Source organism: Sinohyriopsis cumingii, unplaced genomic scaffold, assembly GCF_028554795.1.
Source record: "Sinohyriopsis cumingii isolate HCF-2022 unplaced genomic scaffold, ASM2855479v2 utg002126l, whole genome shotgun sequence".
NCBI classification, from domain to species: domain Eukaryota; kingdom Metazoa; phylum Mollusca; class Bivalvia; order Unionida; family Unionidae; genus Sinohyriopsis; species Sinohyriopsis cumingii.
This window is the reverse complement of record NW_028316134.1, coordinates 187,888-212,714: the sequence shown is the minus strand read 5'-3', so window position 1 is coordinate 212,714 and position 24,827 is coordinate 187,888. Positions and strand designations below refer to the sequence as shown.

The 24,827-nt window shown below is 35.6% G+C and overlaps 1 protein-coding gene and 1 non-coding gene across 2 annotated transcripts; one reads left to right on the top strand and one right to left on the bottom strand.

Annotated features, from left to right (window-relative positions):
- Positions 1–3,535: 3,535 nt before the first annotated feature.
- On the bottom strand, positions 3,536–3,625 carry Trnai-uau (transfer RNA isoleucine (anticodon UAU)). The gene is given in 2 exon segments: positions 3,536–3,571; positions 3,588–3,625. It is a non-coding gene; the product is annotated as a tRNA-Ile (tRNA).
- Positions 3,626–5,638: 2,013 nt separating this feature from the next.
- Positions 5,639–20,014, top strand: LOC149771074 (NADH dehydrogenase [ubiquinone] 1 alpha subcomplex assembly factor 4-like). Its single transcript, XM_089948860.1, has 3 exons — positions 5,639–5,896; positions 9,249–9,346; positions 18,754–20,014. The coding sequence occupies exons 1-3, from the start codon at positions 5,731–5,733 to the stop codon at positions 19,174–19,176; spliced, it is 687 nt and encodes a 228-aa protein (XP_089804986.1). The 5' UTR covers positions 5,639–5,730; the 3' UTR covers positions 19,177–20,014.
- Positions 20,015–24,827: the final 4,813 nt, after the last annotated feature.

Here is a 24,827-nt window from a genome sequence, read left to right as displayed (position 1 = left end):
GTGATGACTGTCATCAAGTTGACATGACATAAAGAAAATCAGTGGCTAAGCGTTCCAGTACAAAAAAGACCTGAGGCAAAGAATGGGAATCATTGTTTTTGTGATCCTGAAAACCCATAGATGTCACCCCAAGAAGCCATCCCTCTTCTATCCACAAAGGAAATAAAAGGAAAGTACTGACACCTCGTTTAGTCAAACATGGGGACATGTTGTCCGTCCTGTCCAAAGCTTCTCCACTCATGCGAAAGGATCTCATTCAAACCGCCTCCAAAGATTCCATCGATACCGTGTGCGAATGTTGTTTGAACGTCTTGAAAGATACGATACCTTTGTCTAAACACCAGAAGAATGCTTAGCCAAACATCGTCACGTTTGTCTCCAATTGGTCCAAAGAAAATATAAATTTATCAAAAGATGAAGATGTTGGTACAACGCGGAAGAATTTTGTCCCTCTTGTTAGGACCCTTGCTGAAAGGAGTATTGGGAACAATGCTGGGGGGACTGATGGGAGCAAGATAAAAAGGAACCAAGAAGATAAAAGGGACCTCTGGAGTCCAAAGATCTCAGACGAGACCGTTGAAATCGAGTGGAAGGACGAAAACAAGCTTTAGTGCCTTACGAAACGATGGATGGAATGCCATCGTTGGCAATTACAACGGACCCCATATTTGCCTCCCAATCATCCGAATTTGACCAAGACGTCCAAGTTACAACAGGAATTGCAATCGTTGATGGATCGTAACGATTTGTCTGAAACAGAAAAATCACTAAAGTACGGTCAACTCTTGCAACGAATACAACTCTTTCACCAGAAATCTTTAGACGAAACAGCTCTACCCACTCTGAAAGATTTTAAGACCTTGATGAATAATCCATCACCATCACCACCACCCACCACCACCCCAGTGGTCAAGACAGACGCAGCCCCACGAATGCCTGATGAAGAACAGGTACGAGAAGTTTTCAAGCACCGTCAGCAGCTCCCATTCCTAGCAAGATTGCAGCGTCCTTGTTGCCTCTTTCCCCCACACCCCAACGAGAAGAACTGAAAGCTTGCATTAAAAAGATGATGTCCACTCCTCATTCGACAGAAGTGAAAAAGAATGAGGAGAAACCAGAAGTGAAAATGAAAAGAAGACCAAAGCCATCTCATTAGCACCTTTCCTGCCACCACTACCACTGACTTCTAGGGTGTTTGTATCTGCTGTCAGGCTGCGAACTGACACATATTAGGCTTAATTTCTGTTGAATTACGACATGACGATATCTGACGTAATGAGAGAGATGATGAGGTTCGATCCCAGAGGAAAAAACTGCCAAATATTTACTTTGTCTCTTACTTATTTTAAAAGCAAAATATTCCATACACACATACAGTGAGCAAAGGAAGGAGACGGCCAGATTATGCTTCATGATCCGATAGAAGGCTGAGAGAGAGAGAGAGAGAGAGAGAGAGAGAGAGTGAGAGAATGAGAGAGAAAGAAAAGGAGAGAGAGAATATCTTTCTACTCTAACCTGTGACCGACGTTGAATTTGGAAGGACCGGCAAGCAACCAAGTTATGCAGGCATACTAGGCGAGAAGAGATTTGTCCTTTTGGTATGAACAGAATGGTTAATTATATTTTTAAAAACTTAGCAATTATTTCTAAGAAAGTGTATCATTCAAATGTCATGTTTGATTTCCTTTTGTTTTTATAATTGATTATATTCTTTTATTCTGCATTCTGAGGCTTGTTTTGTTTTATTCTATATCTCTGCTCAGGTCTCAATTTATTCTATTTCATTTTTTATTTTATTATTTACTCGATCCGCACAGTATCTCCGTGGTCTATCATCCTCTTGATAACAATAACCAAACCAACATGTAACAATGGGGTTGGTGCATGGGGTGATGGTGTTATATATATATATATATATATATATATATATATATATATATATATATATATATATATATATATATATATACCCATTATGAACAGCAAATAATATTGCTATTTACAAACAGTATGCAGTGCAAAGACCAGCAATATTTTGTCAACCAGAAAATCCCTTCTATGTTGAGCCCAATACCATGCCGATATAAGCTATAAACCTAAAATGGTTTAGAAAATCATTGTCTGAATTAACAAACTTGGATGCATGACGAGAGAAACAAAAATGAAAGAAAAAGAAAATTTGACAGAAGAAAAGAAATTGAAACAATGTAAATAGATACTGCATATTGTGAATAATTAGAATCAGTATTTTGATCAATTCGTATACTATTTAGTTTGAAATTTACTCCATATTAAGTCATATTGTTGTATTGCTTTTTTAGTTCTTGTTTGAATGGAAATTTTAAAGATATCAAATAATATCTGGAATATGTAAATGGTCTTAGAGTTTTTCTTTCTTTGAAATTCAGCATTTAAACCTCAACCCCTTCATAGTAAATATTGTAATAACTCTATTCTACTTTTATGAGCAAACAAAGTATTGTTTGTTATCCAACTTGGGACACACTACAATTCCGACAGTAAGGAAATAAAGGTTGATGAATACAGTCGTGGCAAGCGCCATTAGATACACAAATGTCCGGAATGCAAAATTATGTTTCTTTAGAACATTCAGTTTGTGTGGTAATGTGTGGGATCGTTTGCCATGAGCGGTTGCAAAACGAAGAATGAACTTTTCCATAGTTGGATATCTTAAATCGTGGTCACATGCAAGTCACGATAGGCAGAACACTTTGTTTTCTTCATCCACTTAAATAACAGATCGTGGATTTCCAACCTCGAAGGTGTTTGACAACAACAACGTCTAGTCAGTAGACTCATCTTGCTACATTTCTTTCCATGAGTTTGGCAGGAATTTGGTATGAAATGGGCGCAGAGAGTAAGGAGGTAGATCCATAAGAAGCACAGTTTTGCTCAGCATTAAATTAATCCTCCAAAGAAGACGATGCATGTTCTTCCTCCTCAGTCGGGACTAAACGTGTGAGCACCTTTCTCTTCTACGACAGAAATGCCTTAAATGCTTCACTGATGCGGGCCACCAGCTTCTCTTCGTGGCATGTACTGTCAGAGAATTTCCAACCATCCATATTGGAAGTGTTCGATGTATCGGAAGGCATCTGACTCTTTGGGGTAGGCTTGTGGTCTCGAACCTCAGAGACCTCTCGTTCCTGGCAGAATAGTAAGACTACATTCGATGTATGCAGTTTTCAATATCTTTGCGAGCGTCCCTGCGCCTTCATTGCGCGTGATGTATTCAGGTTTATGTTTGATGTCTGATTCAAGTGTCAAAATGTGCAGTAGCCAACCTCATTTAACACATAGGAGGAATAGTAGCAATTTAAAATGACTAACTGAAATTAAAGGTTCAAAATGACTAGGTGATGCAAGGAAATTAAATGGAAAACACTCCTAATTAACCGATGCCTGTTGCCTTTCCCGATTACCCATGCAATATGCATAATATATCAGAATATGTAAAAAAAAAAATATATTGGCGTAATGATAGGTAATGGATTTTTTCATTAAAAATGATCGTTGCCCCGGGTGAGGATCGAACTCACAACCTCCGCATCGCCTAGGATACTGTCTATAAGTACGGCGTGCTAACCGATTGCGCCACCGGGGCTGACTGTTTGGTATTGCTTAACAAAATGTTACAGGAATAAATAAACATTGAAAAACAGGATCATCTCATTTTGATAGCTTACTATAGATTTTAACAACAATAGTTTCCTACCCCATCACATCTTAGTGGCAGTTATCCTGTCGTATTAAGCATATAGATGCCTTACAGTTAAATATTTTATATAATAATTTCACTTATTGCTACGGTATGACGGATCATGGCATATCTCATGTAAATTGGATTTATGCACACAAAGAAATGATCTATAATATCACAGGAAACAAGTCAGTCCCAAAATGTGAAACGAGCCCCAAAGAAGAAAAAGAGAAACAGTGTCAAGACCAGGTCACAGCCCCCCAAAAAGAAAAGCCCACAGAAAAAGAAAAAGAAAAGTCCCAAGGAAAGACCACAGAAAACAGCTACTACCTACAAGAGAGGTGCTTCGAACAGGACGTATCCTTACATTCGCAAACCACGACCTGCAGCGACTGTGACCGAGTCTCCAGTAACCTCAGGTTCTTCCACTTCTCCGTTGTTGATGATGCGTGCCAAACCCAATTTGACACCCGTTCTTCCTCAGTTGATGAAACAATGGAAACCCGAGTCTCCAAGAACTTCTCCAACGGTGACACCCTTCTCCTCTTTAGCTGCAGTAGCAGCTTTTGACAAAGTACCTGCCCCCAAAATCAAAGTCCAAGAGAGATTTGGCATGTTACAGAGTTTACTGGATTTGTCCAAGCAAAGACTGTCCTGATTTATTCCGTTGCGAATCCCTCCACGACGCGTGATGACTGTCATCAAGTTGACATGACATAAAGACAATTAGTGGCTAAGCGTTCCAGTACAAAAAAAGACCTGAGGCAAAGAATGGGAATCATTGTTTTTGTGATCCTGAAAACCCATAGATGTCACCCCAAGAAGCCATCCCTCTTCTATCCCCAAAGGAAAGAAAAGGAAAGTACTGACACCTCGTTTAGTCAAACATGGGGACATGTTGTCCGTCCTGTCCAAAGCTTCTCCACTCATGCGAAAGGATCTCATTCAAACCGCCTCCAAAGACTTCATCCATACCGTGTGCGAATGTTGTTTGAACGTCTTGAAAGATACGATACCTTTGTCTAAACAGCAGAAGAATGCTTAGCCAAACATCGTCACGTTTGTCTCCAATTGGTCCAAAGAAAATATAAATTTATCAAAAGATGAAGATGTTGGTACAACGCGGAAGAATTTTGTCCCTCTTGTTAGGACCCTTGCTGAAAGGAGTATTGGGAACAATGCTGGGGGGACTGATGGGAGCAAGATAAAAAGGAACCAAGAAGATAAAAGGGACCTCTGGAGTCCAAAGATCTCAGACGAGACCGTTGAAATCGAGTGGAAGGACGAAAACAAGCTTTAGTGCCTTACGAAACGATGGATGGAATGCCATCGTTGGCAATTACAACGGACCCCATATTTGCCTCCCAATCATCCGAATTTGACCAAGACGTCCAAGTTACAACAGGAATTGCAATCGTTGATGGATCGTAACGATTTGTCTGAAACAGAAAAATCGCTTAAATTTGCAACATAATTTCGTTCTTAACAATGTCATACGCAGACCATTGTTGTAGGCGTATCAGTGTGCTTATACATAAGAGATCTATGATCACTTCTGTTTAAAATACTTTATTGTATATCTATATTTTAATTTAGATGTATGGACTACGTAGTCTGCAATAAAGAATTCCTAAGAAATTTTGTGTAGAAGCTCATTTTACGTAACATTTAATATATCGTGTTTAATATAAAGTGTTGAAAATGGGTCCTTTTCGCAAAAATGACTGACCATTTGCGAAAAGGACACAGTATGTATTAGGCTTTTTTTCTTCTTTCACAGATGGTAAGTCCTTCTCGCACTTTATGCTCACCGATATTGTCCACTGCATTTTTCCAAATATTGATGTGAAAGCCTCATACTGTTCAGAGCGGTATCCAGGTAAAGAACGGTAACTCTTTACACTTCCTGTTTATAATTTGCCCTCTGCATGTGCTTTGCGGTCACCTTAATACGTTACGTGACCGTCTATATTTAAGCAAGTTTATATTGCAAATAATCAGGTGACAGTATGGGCATCGCTTTCTTTAAGAACCTTACAAGAAAGGCTACCAAACCGATAAAAGATTTTAATATTGAAAATCGTCTGCAAAGGGAAATTGCCAGACAGCAACATATTCCCAAGGCTGCGCCAAGGCACAAGTCTACGGAACAGGCATTTGAACAATTAGCTGCAGGTTAAATTGAATTTACATAACTGGTTATATTTCATAATGATGGCTTCAAGTTATGATTCAGTATGCCACTTTGATCATTATGCCATTTTTTTTGTTGTTGGTCATACGACTTGAATAGACCTACATGTAAGACATAGACATGTTGATTTTGTTTGGGTACCATGTCTTATTATCCAAATCACGACCTTGTATAGTGTGTTCCGATGTCGTTGACATCGGAATGAGTAGTCAAAGTTTCAGGAATATCTCACATCTGGCAGCATATATCGACACTTTTCCACTAATTTATGTGTAATTAATATACTTACTGTGCTGTCTTTATCATGGCGGAATGGCCAACGAAACTTGAAAACAGGTCCATTTCTTTTGTGAGAATTTGAATTTATTAGAGAAAAGACATCAGAGTAAGTAAAGTCTGACTAAAACATTATTACCTTGCTTTGTAGAAAAGCGCAGTTATTTTAGTTGCCAGTTGTGCGAGATATTCCTGAAAATTTGACTTTTGTTATGATGTTAGTCTACATCAAAACACACTACACAGCGTTGTTAGTTAGGCAGTAAGACCCTGACGCCCAAGACATAAATATCAGCGTCAGGTCTTACATGTAGGACTAACGACTTGAAATGAGTACAATAAGAACTGTACATTGTTAATCCTACAATGTAAGACACATCACCCATTATTTTCTTTCTGGGGGGTGATGGGTCTTACTGCCTAAATAACGGCGCTGTATGGCGTGTTTTGATGTCAACTAACAGTGAAGTCAGATTTTCAGAAATATCGCAACTGGCAACCAATAACGACCCTTTCCTACAAAGTAAAGTTATAATGTTCTTGTCAGACGTTACTTACCCTGATGTCTTTCCGCTAATAAATTCAAGTTCTCACAAAAGAAATGGACCTGTTTTAAAGTTTCGTTGGCCTACATTTCTGTTGCCTGGAAAGCGATGAAAGAAAGTAATGCCGAAATCGGGTTAAGTTGAAATATTATTCTTTAATGAAACAAATAAAAATATATTATGCCTGTTGGAACTGTAAAGCAACATTTTGTTTTGTTCAAGAAATATATCCGCCACATGAACCTATTTAAACATACTTCGGCATACCTCAACTACCGTTGCATTGCAACAAGTTCAAATGTATGTCAACAGGACATGAAAATGCATCAATTTGATAGTGTCATATTTTCTTTCTGCCTGGATAAAGATACCACAGTAAGTAGCTTAGTGCTTGGAATAAGACCATTTCTTGGCCAGACATAATTCACTCTCACTTTAATGGACATACAAGAGCAATATGTCAGTGGTGTAAAGAAGCTAGAAAATTAAATTCAGTGGCAACCACTGGTTATACTCATCTGGAAATTTAGCCACTTCAGGTATACCCAATATACTTTTGGTAGGGGACTGCAAATTTTGCAGGTGAGAATACTGTTTTTCCAAAAATAGGAGTCCTGAACTCCTACTTTTAAAATCCTGGTGAGACCTCTGAACCAAATGAAATGCATATCAATTGAACATGAAAATGTGTCCATTTGTTTGTGTCAGATCTTGATTCCATCAGGATAAAGACAGCAAAGTAAGTGTATCAATTAGACTTAAAATTTGTGAAAGAGTGTCAATATGTTCTGTCAGGTGTATAAGATATTCCTGAAAATGTGACCTCTTTCCTGTCAGTCAGTTTGGGAACACGCAATACAAGACTGTTAGTTAGGCTGTAAGATGTAGCACCCCAGAACAAATATAAGGTGATACATTTTGCATGTGCATACTATGATTCATGTCATTATGAATGCATTTTGCTTCTGTAGTGTATGCAATGTATAGTTTGTGGTCCAAATATATACCCCAAACATTTAATAACACCTAGATATACAGATATATACCCCAAACATTTAATAACACCTAAAATAACACAGTTACAATTACTCTACTATATAATTGCATTTTTATGAAACAAGTTGGAACATGAAAATCTAGCCATATCACCAGCATCATAATTATCATTTAACATTTGATTGATGTTGTGCTTGCTTTCAGGTGTTTATTTTCATTGTAACATAAAAATATATTTTATTAATATAGTTATTAATGTACTTTAAATTTTGGCCTACAGAAACGATCAGAGAATGACAATTTCAAAATGTTGAAATGAATTACAAGTTATAAATTTAAAAAGCCGTGGTGGTTCTATGTGATTTTTATTTTCATTCTTACATATACAAATATTATTGTTATGATTATTATTGTTATTATTATTAGAAAGAAGTTCATGTTATTTGTAATAATTGTGGTATTTTCATACAGCAGACTGTGAAAGGGGTTTCTGAGCATAGAACACTATATACAGATAATGAATAGATTCAGCTTGAAACAGTATTCAGATTAATATTTATACAAATTAATATTATATATATATACAGATTAATAATTATATAGATTAACAGTCAACAGATTAATATTTATACAAATTAATATTATATATATATATATATATATATATATATATATATATATATATATATATATATATATATATACAGATTAATATTTATATAGATTAACAGTCAACAGATTAATATTTATACAACTAGAGGGGGGAATCTTGTGGTGATTTCATTTCTTGATTTGGAGCAGGAGGAAAGAGATATTTAGTGTTGGGTAAATAATGTATTATTTTCCCCCTTTTTTATACTACCCACTTATTTTTTAGGATAAACTCCTGGAGCGTCTCTTCAGCACATATTTGAATAATGTTATTTAGTATGAAGGCTTGTGAAATACACTTCCCATTCATGTGTCCATCAGTTGAATGTTGATATCTGATAACTGACAAGACCACGAATCTAGATATAACCACTAATTAGTAATTTTTCTACAATCAGATTTTTGTTTGTTAATTGTTTATGAGAGATTTTTGGTTCATAGTGAAAGATAACGAAAATTGGGTGAAAGGCAGTGAATATATAACAGTTTGAATTTGTTCTTGTTTAGTTGACAGACCTTGGTAATCATTGGTCATATTGATGAACCATGGTAACCATTGATCAGACTGATAGAATTTGTTAACCAATGGTCAAAACAATTGACTATATTAACCAGGTTACTTTATAGTCAGTCGATTTATATAACCCCTGATATTTTGTTACATGTAGATCAAGCATTAGAATGCTAACAGTACAATGCTTGACTAACAGCAGGTGTTATTTATGTACCAGTTGTCTGTACATTTAAGTTATCTATTAATGTATAGGTACATATATTTTATCTCATTATCATCTATCTGTATAATGAAAGAATTTGTTTCCCACTGCATCTAGGAAGAAAATGCATTTTTCTTCTTTTTTTTCAGAGCATCCAGAAATTATGCAAGAAATAAATCAAAAGAATGAAAAACTTCTAGACAACTTGAAGCAGTTAAAAGTTATTTCCCATGGACCACCACCTGAGGTTTGTGGAGCTCATTTTTGCTTTACATTTTTTTTCTTATTCTCAATAATCTTGAATTTTTTTACTTTCATCAGAGTTCTTAGCAGATTTAAAAACTGAATAGTCGTTTGACCCTTGATCACATAATCTCAGGAGTCTCAATAATCAAAATTATAATTGCCACAGTCAAAACTAAAATCTCCAGAGTCAAACCTTAACTTTTATTAGTCAAAACTGAAATGTCAATAGTCAAAACTAAAATCTTCAGAGTCAAACCTTAAATCTTATTAGTCAAAACTAAAAATGTCAGTAGTCAGAACTAAAACCATGATGCTCTCTAGTGTTTGACAGTCATGAGCTCATAGCTGGAAATCTTAGTTATTCATGGATCATACTAATGTTAAGCTGTAAAGTCGTGTTAAATGAAGAGAAACACTTGTACAGTATTTTATAAGACACTGAGACTGTCAAGGCCATTACTGATTTTTGTATAATCTAATTTTCTATGACTATATTTGGCAAATTAAACAAAAAAGGATTCTTTTATTCATTACCATATTATTAACTACTCTACACATTCAAGTTATATATGAATGTAGTATCTAGTTTCTATGTCACAGCCGGTTCAGTCTGATCATCATACAACAAGCAGCATGAACAAGACATATCCAGTATTATCAAACATCGAAATCATTGTCTTTGTATATTCTGAAGACAACAGAATATGCAAGTTAACTATTTCCTCCTATTTTAACTTTTTACAGACTTGGAAATTCACTCTTCCACTCATGAATTTCCTTACAGTTTAGAAGATTTATTCTCCTACTCGGAATAGTTACTTTCTTTATCTTTGGAGCCTGAGGGTTTAAATGATCATCACTGGTTGTTCATTTCTGAGATTGAAACATCTTTGAAACATTGTGATTTAAAACAGCTCACAAATATATCTGATATTGCAAATTATTTCAGTCTCCAAAGCATGCTCTCCTATATAATGTCTAGTAAATGGAATGATATGTTAATTAAAACACCCAAATTTGTGAATGTTTTGCAGGTTGAAGCAAATTAATTGCCAATAAAACAAAGTTTGTCCATTTTACAAATGACTTTGTTACCCGCCATATTTTCAACAGTTTTGTCTGACTGATTATAATTTGTTGGCAGTCAAACAAATGCTAGTATTTTATTAAAAAAATTATTTGATCAATTCAAAATTGATTAATATTGTATTGTTTTGAAACCAATTAAAGCAGTGTTCAAAGAAAGAATATTTTAGACACAGGCCCAGGGCTGGTGACTCTATAAAAGAAAATCACAAGCCCTGACTCAAATTCCACAAGCCCAGACTACCATTAAATACCTCTGTTCAGTACAGGTGGTAATACTTTATCAACACAAATCAGCTGTGCAAAAAACAAGCATGTGCTTATTGTTCTTTATCAATCAGTCTATTTCATGGCTAAACTTGTACTGAAAACTAAAAGCATAGGTCAGATAACTAATCAGAATGTTCAGTTCTGCGTGTCAAATATGTTGCATACAGGAGGTCTCCTATTTTGACAGACATGGTACACACAGAAATGATGTATGTTAATGTTGTTTGCTGTATGTGCCAGGTATTAAATGCTCCCCCCGGGGGCGGGGGGGCTGGCGTGCTTCACAAAGTAAAACTCTGTCAACCAAGAGTTCTTAAATATATTTTTGCTTGCTTTGCTTCCTAAATCACCTTAAAAAATTAATGACACTTGAACACTATTCAGACATATGAAATATTAGTGCTTTCTGTTTGATGGGGTAAACTCTGACTTCAAAAACTTGTCATTAATCTTTAATACAGATGGCTTAAGCATTCTCATTCAAGGCAGTGATATGTAAAAACTATTGTTCGGCTACATGCATTTTGCATATGTTTGAATTACCTATACTGGGTTGTTCCACTTCATGATTATCTTTTTTTTACCTATTAGCACAATAGACTCACCCACTGCAGTCTTCAGATGCACCAAATTAGCAGGGGTCAAGTTAGACTAGAATTTTAGGGAGAAGTGACTTCTCTTTATGGACAGAATAGGGAGAAGTGTGAACCAAAAGTTGAAAAATAAACATTATTTTTTATGTTTATTATAAATATATTTTGGACACTTATAAAATTATATTCATGTTCATCGAATTCCTACTTGAAAATGTGTATTTTGGCCATGTGACTTTAAAAAGCACATTGTTATTAATTTGAACTAATAGGAGAAATGAGATTGAGGTCTGGTATGTTGGTAAAATACTTAATAAACTAAAACTCATTTTTTAAAAAATTTTCTGAAATATCTGTGTAAAATAGCAGACAAATAGATTTGTAATTTAATTTGAAACAACCCCCTGTAATATGTACGTTGGGCAGAGACACATGTAACTTCATAACATACTGTTCATCCTGATTGCATTGTCGATTAAACATTACTCTTAACTAATCATAGACAACACAAGGAATCATTAATGTAGATATATGACCAAATCAACACAACCAAAAACATGCATGGTTCCATTCTTAACATGTGATTGCTTCTGTTTTTAGAAAGATGGATTTTCTTAATATCACTAACTTTCTAGCTTCATTACAACAATCCATTTATAGATTGCAAATGTATGGTTTTATCATTTGCCTACTTTCTTGCAGTAACATCATGCACTGGTTAAGTATTTGCATCACTGCTTTTTTATATTTCATAAAAATGAATTTCAGAAAACAACCTTGACCTGACAAAGTTGCAGCACTTTTCAAACTCCACAATATTGCATTTGTTTCTGACATACATTATTATATTATTAAGCTAAATCTTCTATCACATAATATTTAGACTTTGGTTTTTGTGAATTGTATATTTTCTTTAATCCAATTGCTGAATTATCTATGATAACAGTCTAATGAGGTAGAATTTCCTAGGCACGGTAATGTCTACCATTATATAACTGATTTTATAAGGAAAATAATGCAAGCATGGCAGTTAAAATCTTCATTTTAAAAATTTTAATTTGAAAGTGTTCTTCACCAATTATATTCTTAAAACACAAACTGCTTTTATGTATTTAATTTTACCACTCTGAACTGTGTCTGGTTAAACTAGCAGAGAACTCTTGTTGTCAGAAAAGTTTATGGCTTCCCATCCTAAATATTTTAAGCAGGGGTGCCAATGGAACTCTGGCCCAGCTTAAAACTCTTTTGCACCCAATTTTCGTGCAATTAGGTGACCAGGAGAGGCTTGGTCAGACTTAATGAACAATGCATGGATTTTTTCCCACAGTAATGTGCAGTAACAGCTTTGCTTCTGGGACTTTGCAACTCTTTCAGGGACCCCTAATATGGTTCCACAAGTCCCAGCTTTTATCCCTAAGGAAGAGGAGTTCATCCTTATAAGGAAGTGCACATTGGAGAGGATGATAGGCATCCAAACAAGAGTATTTTATTCCAGGATCTTTGTGTTTTAGACTCTATATTGATCTATCCCAATTTAGCGAGTTTCTTTTGGAAGAGCGTTTCAAGATCAAGACATCTGCCCTATTCAGGAATACGTTTAGATTGAATGACTGAGCAGTCCACATAGATCTCCAGCATGTCTGTCTTCATAATAGCATTGTCTATCTTCATAATACCATAGGCTGAATGACTGAGCAATCCTCATAAATCTCCAGCATACCTGTCTTCATAATACCATTAGGTTGAATGACTGGGCAGTCTTCATGCATCTCCAGCATTGCCTGTCTGCATAATACCATTAGGTTGAATGACTGAGCAGTCAGCATAGATCTCCAGCATTGCCTATCTTCTTAATACCATTAGATTGAATGACTGAGCAGTCCACATAGATCTCCAGCATTGCCTATCTTCATAATACCATTAGGTTGAATGACAGGGCAGTCAGCATAGAGCTCCAGCATTGCCTATCTTCTTAATACCATTAGATTGAATGACTGAGCAGTCCACATGGATCTCCAGCATGCCTATCTTCATAATACCATTAGGATGAATGACTGGGCAGTCTTCATGTATCTCCAGAATGCCTATATTCATAATACCATTAAGCTGAATGTCTGGGCAGTCCACATAGATCTCCAGCATGCCTATCTTCACATTACCATCTTCCCATACAACAGATATTGCTGCAGTTTTGAGTAAAGTGAAGTGACCAAGGCAGCTTACTGGGACTGGGTTGTTTTTGTTCTAGACCCCCCAATTACTAATTTGTATAAAACAACATTATAACACACAAAACCAGGTAACATTGTGTATAACTCATAACTAGATAATATTATGCATAAAACAATAGTGTAATACATAAATAGAGTAATATATAAATAGAAAATATATAAAACAGTAGTATAACAGAAAATTAACACATAACTAGATAATGGTGTGTATAAAACATGCAAGTAGATAATGCTGTGTAGAAATTCTGCATAATAGAGACATATGACATAATCCTGCAAAATGGGTGAAAAAAATCCACTAAAGTCTAAGTACAGGGGTCTTGAATTGCATCACTTGCTGCAAGTTTTCTAGTTTTGTCTAATTACACTGGCTGAACATGAGGGAAGAAAGATTACTGGCCAAAACTCCTCACCCTTTTGGTTATTTTCTGTTTGGTTGTACACATTTTCATTGCTCTCCCTTTCATTCAATCTTCTGGCTGATCTGATTTGTCACCCTTTAAAGTGGCAGAAGGATGAAAGTGTGGGGATGAGGAAACAAAGTCATGAAGATCTGATCAAGGAAAAGATATATAAAACTAATAATAAAACAGTAATTACAAAAGCAAACAGACTCATTATTGGTAACATAGATAAATTTAATGATAAATTAATGAGGTAACATGTCTAGATGTAAATTGCATATATAAAAGGTTATGTCTCTTCAGCAAGGGGTGACGATAATGAGAGGCTTTGATATCAAATTGCCACATGAGGTAGATTAGTGTAGGAATCCAAGTAGAAAGGGCACAACCCAATTAATGATGCACGACTCGAAAAAAAAGGGCAGAAACAAAATTAACCACCGTAGCACTGAGCTGAAAACATGTATTAACCAGCTGCATAGCACAGAAAACCCCAACCCCAACTTTTTGTAGTTTTTCAGTGAATCTTCAAAATGATGAAGAAACCAGCCTGAGGGCTTCAACATCTGATAGAAGGGTATTGGAAGCCCAATGAAATTCAAAATTAAATATCTTTAGACCTTGGGAATAGAAAGAATGCAAACCCAGATATTGAAATCAAGCCCAGTACATAGCTTAAAAATTTGAAGAAGAACCCCAATCGAAAATCTTTTCTCAAAAACTTTTTCTGAAGAATAAAAAGTCACACTAACCATGCGAATTGGAAGGGCAGTTACGTGCAGTGTTCCCTCTGCGTGTGTGCACGTCTGCACAGCTGCTCAGACATCCACGAGCATCTGAATTGTTCTCCATGCAGCAGATCAAAATTACCAAATGTTCAATCCAAAATTATCATGTTTATCTCACTTCAGATTTACTTTCAGGAAAATGTTTGATGCAGTTAACACTAAAACGTTATTATATATCCTTTAATAGTTATCAGCTCAGTGGGTATGGGTTTACACTGTAAATTCCAACTGAAGATGGCAGTCGGCTATCTAATCTAGTGTTACAGTCTCGATCCATACCCTCCGACAGATTTAGATCAGCTCATAGACTCGGCGTAATATAAAGTATTCTAGCAGCAGCAAAGGCTGAATGTTGTAGGCATGCCAGATAATCTGCGAGCCCTTCCTGTCCAGATGTTAATTATCTAGCCCCCCCCCCCCCCAATGACCAGCTACATGCTCCTAATCAGCCTCTCTTTTGACACGTACATATCTATGATATCAGTGGCTCATTACGTTTGTAGTTCAGACTCCAGGCACTCCATCAGTTGGGTAGATGTTCATTTCATTCAGTTTGGATACTTGCGTTGAATGATTGTTGCATTTTAATTGAACCAATTGATTTTTATTATATTTTTTACATCTTATTATAATGTCAAAACGGAAACATGAAGATGACGCAAACACAAAGCATAAAAAAGCGGCCACTGTTTTTAGATCAGCATGGTTGAAAGAACTTGTTGCAACCAAAACGGTAGAATAAAAAATTTCACAGCGTGTGGAATTAGGAAATAATTTTCATTTTTCTGAGGACGATGGTGTTGTTTGTAAAGCATGTGCCGAGGCTAAAGCGAGTGGTGATTTTGCGACTGGAAAAACTTGAAATAAGTGGTAATTTGATTATCTCAAGAGAAATATTACACAGAAAATCGATTTGGACTCAATAGTGAAGTTAAAAAGAACTCAAGCTGGAACTGGAATCAACTTCTTGCTGATGGAATCAGAGGATGATCAACCGATGCGAATCAAAGTGAATGATCGCCATCAAAGTAATGGTGAGCAGGTGAAGATTCTTATTCATAATGTCTTGTTGGTCCTCTCAATGAACGCTTTGATGCTGTCATTAATGGATATTCATGATCACATGGCTAAATATATGAAACTTCTTGATAGCTGGAGAAGTAAAAAATTATGCATTTGAGTTTGTTGAATGTATAGACTCAGTTGTCAAAGAGATATTTATGCAGGAAATTAGAGAGTCTAAATTCCATACACTTATTGTAGACAAAAGCACAGACATCTCTGTAACTAAAATGTTAATTATGTACATTAGATATCGTCCTGCAGGAATGAAGTGTCACTGAGCAGTTTTTGCTGGCATGGTAAAACTGACAGCCAACAACATTGGGTCTATTTGGTCTGCAATCAAGGAGTTTTATATGACGAACAATCTTGATTTTCAAAAGATGGTAATGTTTACGTCAGATGGGGCATCTGTTATGCTAGGAAGAAGAAATGGTGTGGCTGCACTGATCAGTGCCGAGGTTCCTCATCTGACTGAGCAGCATTGCATGGCACACAGGGAAGATCTAGGAATTGATGATATGTGGGGAAAAGTTTATCTTATGAAAAATATTGAGACTTCTCCAGACAGTCTACGCTGTTTTTAGCCGATAGAGTGTCAAAAAAAGCCGCATTTGAAGAGCTCACTAATGTCTTCGATGAAGATGTCACGTTTAGGCCACTGAATGAGAAGAGATCGATGTCTTGACATTTTGCTGTTAAAGCTTTGATGAAAACTTCACAATTCTAATAGAATACTTTCAGAAGCAGGTCGAGGAAGATAATGGTCCGATTGCATATTATTATTAAGAAAAAACCTCATGTTCATGTCGCTTTAACTGTCTTGAATGAAGTTTTAGCTGATATGTTGTTGTTGTTATTGTAGGGTTTAACGCCATTTTTCAGCACACGATAGGCTATATATGGCAGCCAGTATTAATGGTGGACGAAGAACCCGGGAAAACCCCCAGAAAAAACCACCGACCCTCAAGAAATATGAACATGTACTAGGCCTAGCTGGAGAAACGACATGCAAAGCTTCAATTGGAAAATAGTTTTCTAAAATTTATTTTAAAGGGAAAACTCCAATCTGGAACTTTAAAAACTTTCGCGGATGTTATTTACTTCGTGTTAACAGAGGAGAAGTTTTCAACCATGGCAACATTTGTGGATATAGGTAGTGTATTTCAAGCTTCGAGTGCTGATGCTGAATGGTTTTAGTCTGGTGAACAGTATCAAAACAAAACTGTAACAGACTTTACGTTGACCATTAGGACATGATTATGTGAATTCAGTTCTATCTAACAAGTGGACAAACCGTGGATCTTGATCAAGTTTACAAATATCGGAAGGGTTAAAAAAAAAACAGAAGAGAGCACACTATATAGACATTATAAGGGAGCTTGTTCTTACTCAATTTCTTTTCAAAGTACATAATACCAAGTAAGTACAAACTAAGAAAATTATATAAATTTATCATAAAATAATTGTTGATGTAATTTTTCTATTATAGTGTATTATGCATTATTATTTGCAATTTGTACAGATGTTTTATGATGATCTAAAAAAATTGCTCAGGTCACCTTAATGCTTGCACAATGCAGTGTGCCGATCGTGCACATCTACCATTTGCTTAGAGGGAATGTTGGTTACATGCACAGGCAAAAACCCTTTTACTTTCATGCTATGGTGGGATGATGCTTTCATAGACCTGCCAGGTTCTTTTAGCATGGTCCTGTAAGTGGCCAATAAAACCTCACCTTATTATAAGTGCACAACAAAACCAACTAAAATTTGACCTTTCCCTTAAAATGTTATTGTCATGTTAAAATATCAAACATTTTTTGTTTTTATGGTATTGTATAATCAAAATGCCATTAATCGTAACATATTTTAAATTTATTTTTTGTAGTTTTAGCTTTTAATATATCCCCTCTCCAACCGTTTCATTATGCTTTTTGCATGAAACACTCCCTAATGTAACAACAATAAATATCTGCACTGTCCAATTTTCCAGATGAGGATCCTTGAAATTATCAGTCCTTATCAAAGAATTAACCTCTTTCACATTCCCACACCACAAACCCCAACAAAATATATCTCAGGTTTTCTGAATGTTGTGATCTGATTATATTTTATGCCATTCTTAAGCAACAGTATTAGAGATCATGCTCATTATTAAAGATGTTTACTACTTCTCCCAGTATTTGCTAACACCTGCTTGATATTGACTGTTTTTTATTTATGACTCACAATGTTTCAACTAAATGATCCAAACTTTTCTGTCCACTCCACAGTTTCAGTTCATGCATGCCTTTGCTTTTGCAAACTTACACATGACTATAACCCAGGTGAGTGGTGTCAGGCCTATTTGGGCCTCTGCTTTTAGTGTGCGCATAGACTTGTTTCCATCATGGGGATAGGAATGAAATGTAGGAGAGCTATATGTATATTTAAAAGAGCAAATTGCTCTCCTTTCCTCTATTTTTTTAAGATGTTTTTTTGTGTTGCAGTTGTGTCCCTTGTTGTGTTCATTATAAATGATTTTTTAATATGCTCACATACAGACAAAGTGACTGCTTTTTTCTGTTTGCACCACTCATTCAACCAGAGAAGATTTGGGGGCATCATTGTTCTGTAAACATATTTCTGGTTGCATTGCAGCAACTCTCCAAATGGCATGGTAGAGAGTTGTCTGTAGTATTGACAGTGTTGGGTCCTTATTCTGCAATGAATTTCTTCAAACCAACCTATCAGTGTGGATGAAAGAGTTAGAATGAAACTTTATTTGCATGAGACTTCAGTGCGTAGAATTTTTTAAAATTTGTTTATTGTATGTAGTTTAATTACTTATCTATAACGTTTCTTTCAGATAAAGTCAAATAACCAGCTCAAATGGTAAAAAGTGGAGGTATCGATTGATGTCAAGTCTGTAATTTAATATTTTATATTCTGTTCCTGTAATTTATCTTTTTATCACTTGTATTTATTTCAGATGAAGTCCAAAGGAAAGCTTCCCCAGTATATGCACCATCAAAAGTCTCCAGAGTTTGGATTTCATGAACCTGAAAAGATCCCAGAGGGGAAAGTAACACTCCGCAGTGCATTGGACTTTATCACCCAACACAGCATAGACCCAAGTAGTGTTACAGCTGAAATGATTGCCAAGCAGTATAAAATTGATCGCATCCAGGCTCAAAATGTCCTCACATACTTCCATACTTTTAAGATTCATATCTCTGAAGACCTTTTGAAGAAGTATCCTAAAATATCAAAGGCATTGGAGCAAGGAAAATATGCTGACATGACACCCTTACAAAAACTGCTGAGCTCAGCTCAAACAAAATCTATGGAGACAGATGATACTTCTGAATCAAAGCCACAAGGTGGTAAGCCAGAGCCAGTTAAAAAGTGTTGACAAAGTGGTTAGCTAGAAATCTCTTCCATTTGAGCTGTTCCTAGTATACAGGTCATATCCAGCTTACCAGATAATGACATCAGGATTTAAATGCCTAGTAATTCTTTTGAGAACTGAAGACAATAATCAAAGGATGTACTGGTATAGAAGAAAATGGCCTAAGAGGTCAGAGTACTTGCTTGTTTAGGTAATGATTGGAAAATCAGCATTTTATATTTTCATCAATAAAGACCTATTTTGCTTGGGAAGGTTACATTATTTTGCATATTACGTAAAGGCTTAAATTAGAGAAAGCCGGGATATCATGATTCAACAAAACAAGTTGTGTCTCTACTCTCTTTAATTAAACGTAGTACAATATGAAAATTACTTGTGCGATATATCCTCAAGATTCCCCAGATTTTTTTAGTCAAAGAACCCAGACTTCATTAGCTAAGGGACATGGGACATTATTAATTTGGCTTGTAGTGAAATCAGAATGATTTCATTGATCATAAAAGTGAAGTAGACACAGTACAGCTCAGCTGAATTTTTATTTTTCTGTGCATCACAATTCGGGTGCAAAGGACTAAAGAAAAATCCATCCACCATGTACCAACATGTCCTGATGGAGTTACTACAGATTCTTGCAGAGAATACCGCCATAAACCATGCTTTCTCATAGAGTCCCATCAGACCACTATTATGGAGTGGACATAGTGTTGATGAAGTGGGCATGATTTACTGTTTTTTATCCTAGCTGTATGCGTAAAAGAGTTTCATTGAGAGAGATAGAGTACTTTGTGGTCTTGAGTTATTTATGTCATTGAACTTTATAAATTAACATTTACTTTTAAAATTTGTTTGTCTTTAATATAAAATGTTATATGACATCAACATAAAATTCTTTTGCGAGAGAGAAAGGAGAGATTGATAAGTGGTTTGTTTATGACTGCTGAAAACATAAATCCTTATTCATATTTTCATGATACATGCATTTTCCCTACCACTCCCCAAAAAATCTATGGAATGTCATATTTTCATGATACATGCATTTCCCTTACCCCTCCCAAAAAATATATGGAATGTCATATTTTCTTACACGCAATTCCCCTACCCCTCCCAAAAAAATCTATGGAATGTCATATTTTCATGATACATGCATTTCTCCTACCCCTCCCCCAAAAAATCGATGGAATGTCATATTTTCATGATACATGTATTTCCCTCACCCCTCCCCCAAAAATCTATGGAATGTCATATTTTCATGATACATACATTTCCCCTACCACTCCCCAAAAAATCAATGGAATGTCATATTTTCATACACGCAATTCCCCTACTTCTCTCCAGATATTATATTGATTTTCATATTTTTGATCAGGAAGTATCCTTTGTTGCAAGCATAATCATATATGTAAAACAATCTTTTCCTCACAAGCTGAAATTGACATGTTTGTTTAATGCTATTTTTGTCAATATTTTTTTTACAGCATTGACAATGGTATCTGCTTTGATTTAAGTAGAACATACGCTGACATTGAACCTTGGTACAGACCTAATGGGTGGTGGGGTGGATAAGGGAATGGAATTCTTTTTAATGGTCGGTTTCTTACCATATACATACATACAGTGGGCTGTATTGTATCATTGTCTAGCTGGCTCAAAGTTGTGTATATTCAACCTCATGGACATGTGCTGTTGTTGGCTGTGTGTGCCACAATTATTGTTTCAGGATGAAGCATGTGTTTAACATTTCACTGTGAATTCCATATTTTCTGTTCGTCTCTTTATTTGAAGTAGCATTGGTTATCATTTGGAATTTAACTGTCCATAGCTCAGAGGATTACTTTTCCTTTGTAACTACATAAATTTATGCTGTTCAAGGCATGCCAAAAGGTGTGTTTCTCATATAGTCAGTGTATACATTTTTTTCATATTTCTTTGATAAACATAAAAATCAAAAATTCCTTTAAGAGTCTCTAATCTACTTTCCTTAATCATGATGTAAACTTTTTGGGCTACATTGTTTACACTGAAGTGGGAATGAACATATATTTTTTAATATCAGTAATAAATGCAAGAAGAAGTACAATACACAGTCGACAATCAATCTTTTCAGAACACATATATATTAAATACACAAGGTTCTTTAAATGATACATAATTGACATAAAGATGACCGATTCTTCAAGTGGTATCTGACTGTAAATCACTTCGATGCTTCAGTCTTTCCAAGAGTGGTCTTCATACATTGGCTACTAAATGTTGGTCAGTAATGTCAAACATCCACCTCTGCAGTGGATGAGCACAAGTTGCAGTGGTGGTTTGTAAGTATTTACCCCACCACCAGAGAATAAGTGTGGAGGGGATTAAGTTGTGCACTGTAACAAATGGAGAAACGAAAAGCATGCGAGTTGCGCTCTAGGTTGCTGATCCATGCCCCCTTCTCTATTTAAGAATGGTATTAGATTTTTTTTATATTGAAGGATTAAATTGCAGGTGTTGGGCTGGTAGTTCAGTCTCATTACAGTCACAATTAAAGTCAAGAATGTTTTTCTTCACATCTCTGATGTAGTTTGGATAGTCTAGGCAAACTGCGTAAATAATACGAGTTAATAATTGTGCAGCATTCTTATTTTTTACAGATGAATTATTGGGTTTTTTAATTTGTGGATTTCAATAACAACAAACTCGAAGGAAATTTATACAGTACTCCACAGTTCTTCGCTGTAGTTGAGTGTCTTCTGTCAATTGATGGCAGAAAGTTTGAGTATTGTTATGGATAATGAGGTCTTGTGTATTCTGAACAGTATATTTCTTGCCATGTGTTTAGTAATGATGATGAATGTCTTGTGGATACCTATCGAGTATACTTCTGGTTTTGTGTATTCAAGATGAATATATTGATTGCTGTGTTAAGCCATGATGAATAATGAGATGTTTATTGTTGGATACAATAAATCTGTATTATGAAAAGAACTGTTGGCAGTACATTTCTGCTGTTTATTGAGTAGGGAACAGGTCTTGAATTTGAGGGCATTAAACGTCATTTATCTGGTGCAGATTAAATTTAATAATGATGCGGCTTGAGGACACATTTTTTATTGTAGGATTTGATTTTGGTGTATAGCTTAAAAGTTTAAATTACAACCATGTTAACAGTCCTTAATACATATGATGCATTTCTTCAGCCTTGCAAGCCCCTCCCACCCCCACCCACCCCCCCGGTCGGAGCATGAGTACCGGTAATTAGGATGCCTGTGTTATGAAGAAGAATTATCATTAGTACCAGTCTCCAGTGAGCCCCCTCCCCACTGTCCATTACTATAAAGTGGTGAAAAGTTCAGTTTTCAACATGTATGTTGCTTAGTCTGACATAGTAACCATTACTATACTAATAGATAGGAACGTGAAACTTGCCACAATTATTCGGGCGGTATCACTAACAAATTCTATGGCTTGATCAGGGCTGTAACAGATGTGTGTACAGGGTTCAAAGGTTGGCAAATTCTTCTGACATCAGCATATAGAAGCATGTGAAGCAGCTTTTCATTTGTTTCCTTAATTTTATAAACATAAATGAACAGAAAAGTTTTTACCTAGTCTTTCTTTAATTTAATATCTTGTACATTTAAATTGATTTTATTTGTGTCCTTGGACATTAAAGGTCCCCTTCAAGTAGTAAATTTACACACACAATACTGCCTCAGGTCCTGTGTGAAATATAACCAGCTAGACATAATAAACTTAATTTCATACACAGTTTTAGTAGTAATTTGCCATCTAATTCAGAAAATCACAAATGATAAGAAACCGGGAAAAGGAATTGTGCTATGTTTGAATTTATGAGGTTCAGCTCTTTTACACGAGGTTCAAAAGAAAAAGGTATCCCCAATTTTCCCCACTAGTAATCCTTGTCATGCAAAAAATATGTATCTTCTGGCAAAGGCGTAAAGAATGTACAATTTTCTTTATTTTACTGCCTTAATGGTGGGATTAATTTTGGTTTGAGAGTACTTAGCTAGGCCTTTTAATATGTATCTCAGAGAAGATTGCTAGCTAATCTTCTCTCTTCTGAGGTAATTCATATAAAAAACAATCCAGCAACTTTAAACAAAAATTATTTTAAAATTTAATAAGTGTATTTTTGTTAGTAATGCCCCTGTTGTGAAGATTTGCTTCTGTATATCAAGGATGGGCAAAATTGGTGTACTTTATTCCAAGTCCATTTCCCAAGCACACAGAAGCAGCAGTTTTCATCAGTATTCAAAACTGTCAGTTCTAGTGGGTGAAAGTCATGTATGTATGCTAAATTTCCATGCATAGTAAGAGTTATAAAGCAAAACACTTTATCCTGTGCCTACCCAGTTTTTAAAGGTGCTACCCCCACCTCCACTTGATAAAGCTTCAGTGTAGATTCATTTTGATACAAAATGGCCATAATTGGTGATAGCTTCAACATTTTTTTGGTTAATATATTGTACGAATTTGTTAATCAGTCCTCTTTTGAGAGATAGAGAGAAAATAAACATTATATTAAGGTTAATCCATTTAAACATACATGTTTTATCCAAAAGTCAAACTGTAAAAGCCAGTTTCACTTAATATCTGGTGCCATTTTCTTTAAAGGTACAGACTGGTCACCTAACATGTTTTTCAATATACTAATGAATCTGCGAGGCTAAATTTCAAATTAATGAAAAACCGGTATGTTTTCTTGGAAATGGGTCATATACAGTTGTTATAAATATATAGGAAAGTACATGTAGATCTAAGATGGAGCAATTAGCTCTTATGCTATTCTTAGGCAGTCTTTCTTAGAATATTCTACAAATTTTACTAGTGGAAGTAAAAAGATACTATAAATGACCAACACAACTTTTCATTTTTATTTTTTAATGTACTGGAAAAACTTAATCCATCTACAGGTGAGCATAAGTTGTTGTTGTTGTAGGGTTTAACGCCATTTTTCAGCACGCGATAGGCTATACATGGCAGCCAGTATTAATGGTGGAGGAAGAACCCGGGAAAACCCCAGAAAGAACCACCGACCCATGAGAAGCTACTGGCAAGCTTTCTCACATACCCACATCAGCCGAATCCGAGACTCGAACCCACGCAGACAGAGGTGAGATGGCAGTGATCCATAACGGAGAGCGCTTTAGACCACTCGGGGCCCCAGCATAAGAAGTAATTCAGTGAAAAAAGTGCAATGATTATGCTAAAATCATAATGGTTGTCATGTATGCAGAGTTAGGAATTTCTTAGAGATAAGGAACTAATTTCAGGAAAATGCAGGATGTTGTGATTTTTAATCCTTGATGCTTTGTTCAATGAGAAACTCTTTCCAATCCAAACCAAGCAGCAATATGTTTTAAAATCTCAATTTGAGGGGAAAAAAATCTGATGTTGAGTGAATCTGGACCCAGTTCTTGCTAACGATAGTACTTATTTCAGGTAATGTTAATATCTCTTGCAAATATCGTTAGAATATTTCATTGGAAACTTGCTTCTCTCTTGCTTCTATGGCAATAATCTGGTCTTAAGGAAAATATAACAAAAAAGTATTTTTTTGTAAATAGGTAATGAAAGTGACCAGTTAAAAAGAAAAATAGGTATGAAATAGATCAGTAAAAAATCAAGGTATGAAATAGATCAGGTAAAAACAA

Coding starts and splice junctions, on each gene's coding strand:
- LOC149771074 (XM_089948860.1), top strand. CDS start 5,731: ATGGGCATCGCTTTCTTTAAGAACCTTACAAGAAAGGCTACCAAACCG. Junction 5,897..9,248: donor ATTTGAACAATTAGCTGCAG/GTTAAATTGAAT, acceptor CTTTTTTTTCAG/AGCATCCAGAAATTATGCAA. Junction 9,347..18,753: donor CCCATGGACCACCACCTGAG/GTTTGTGGAGCT, acceptor TATTTATTTCAG/ATGAAGTCCAAAGGAAAGCT.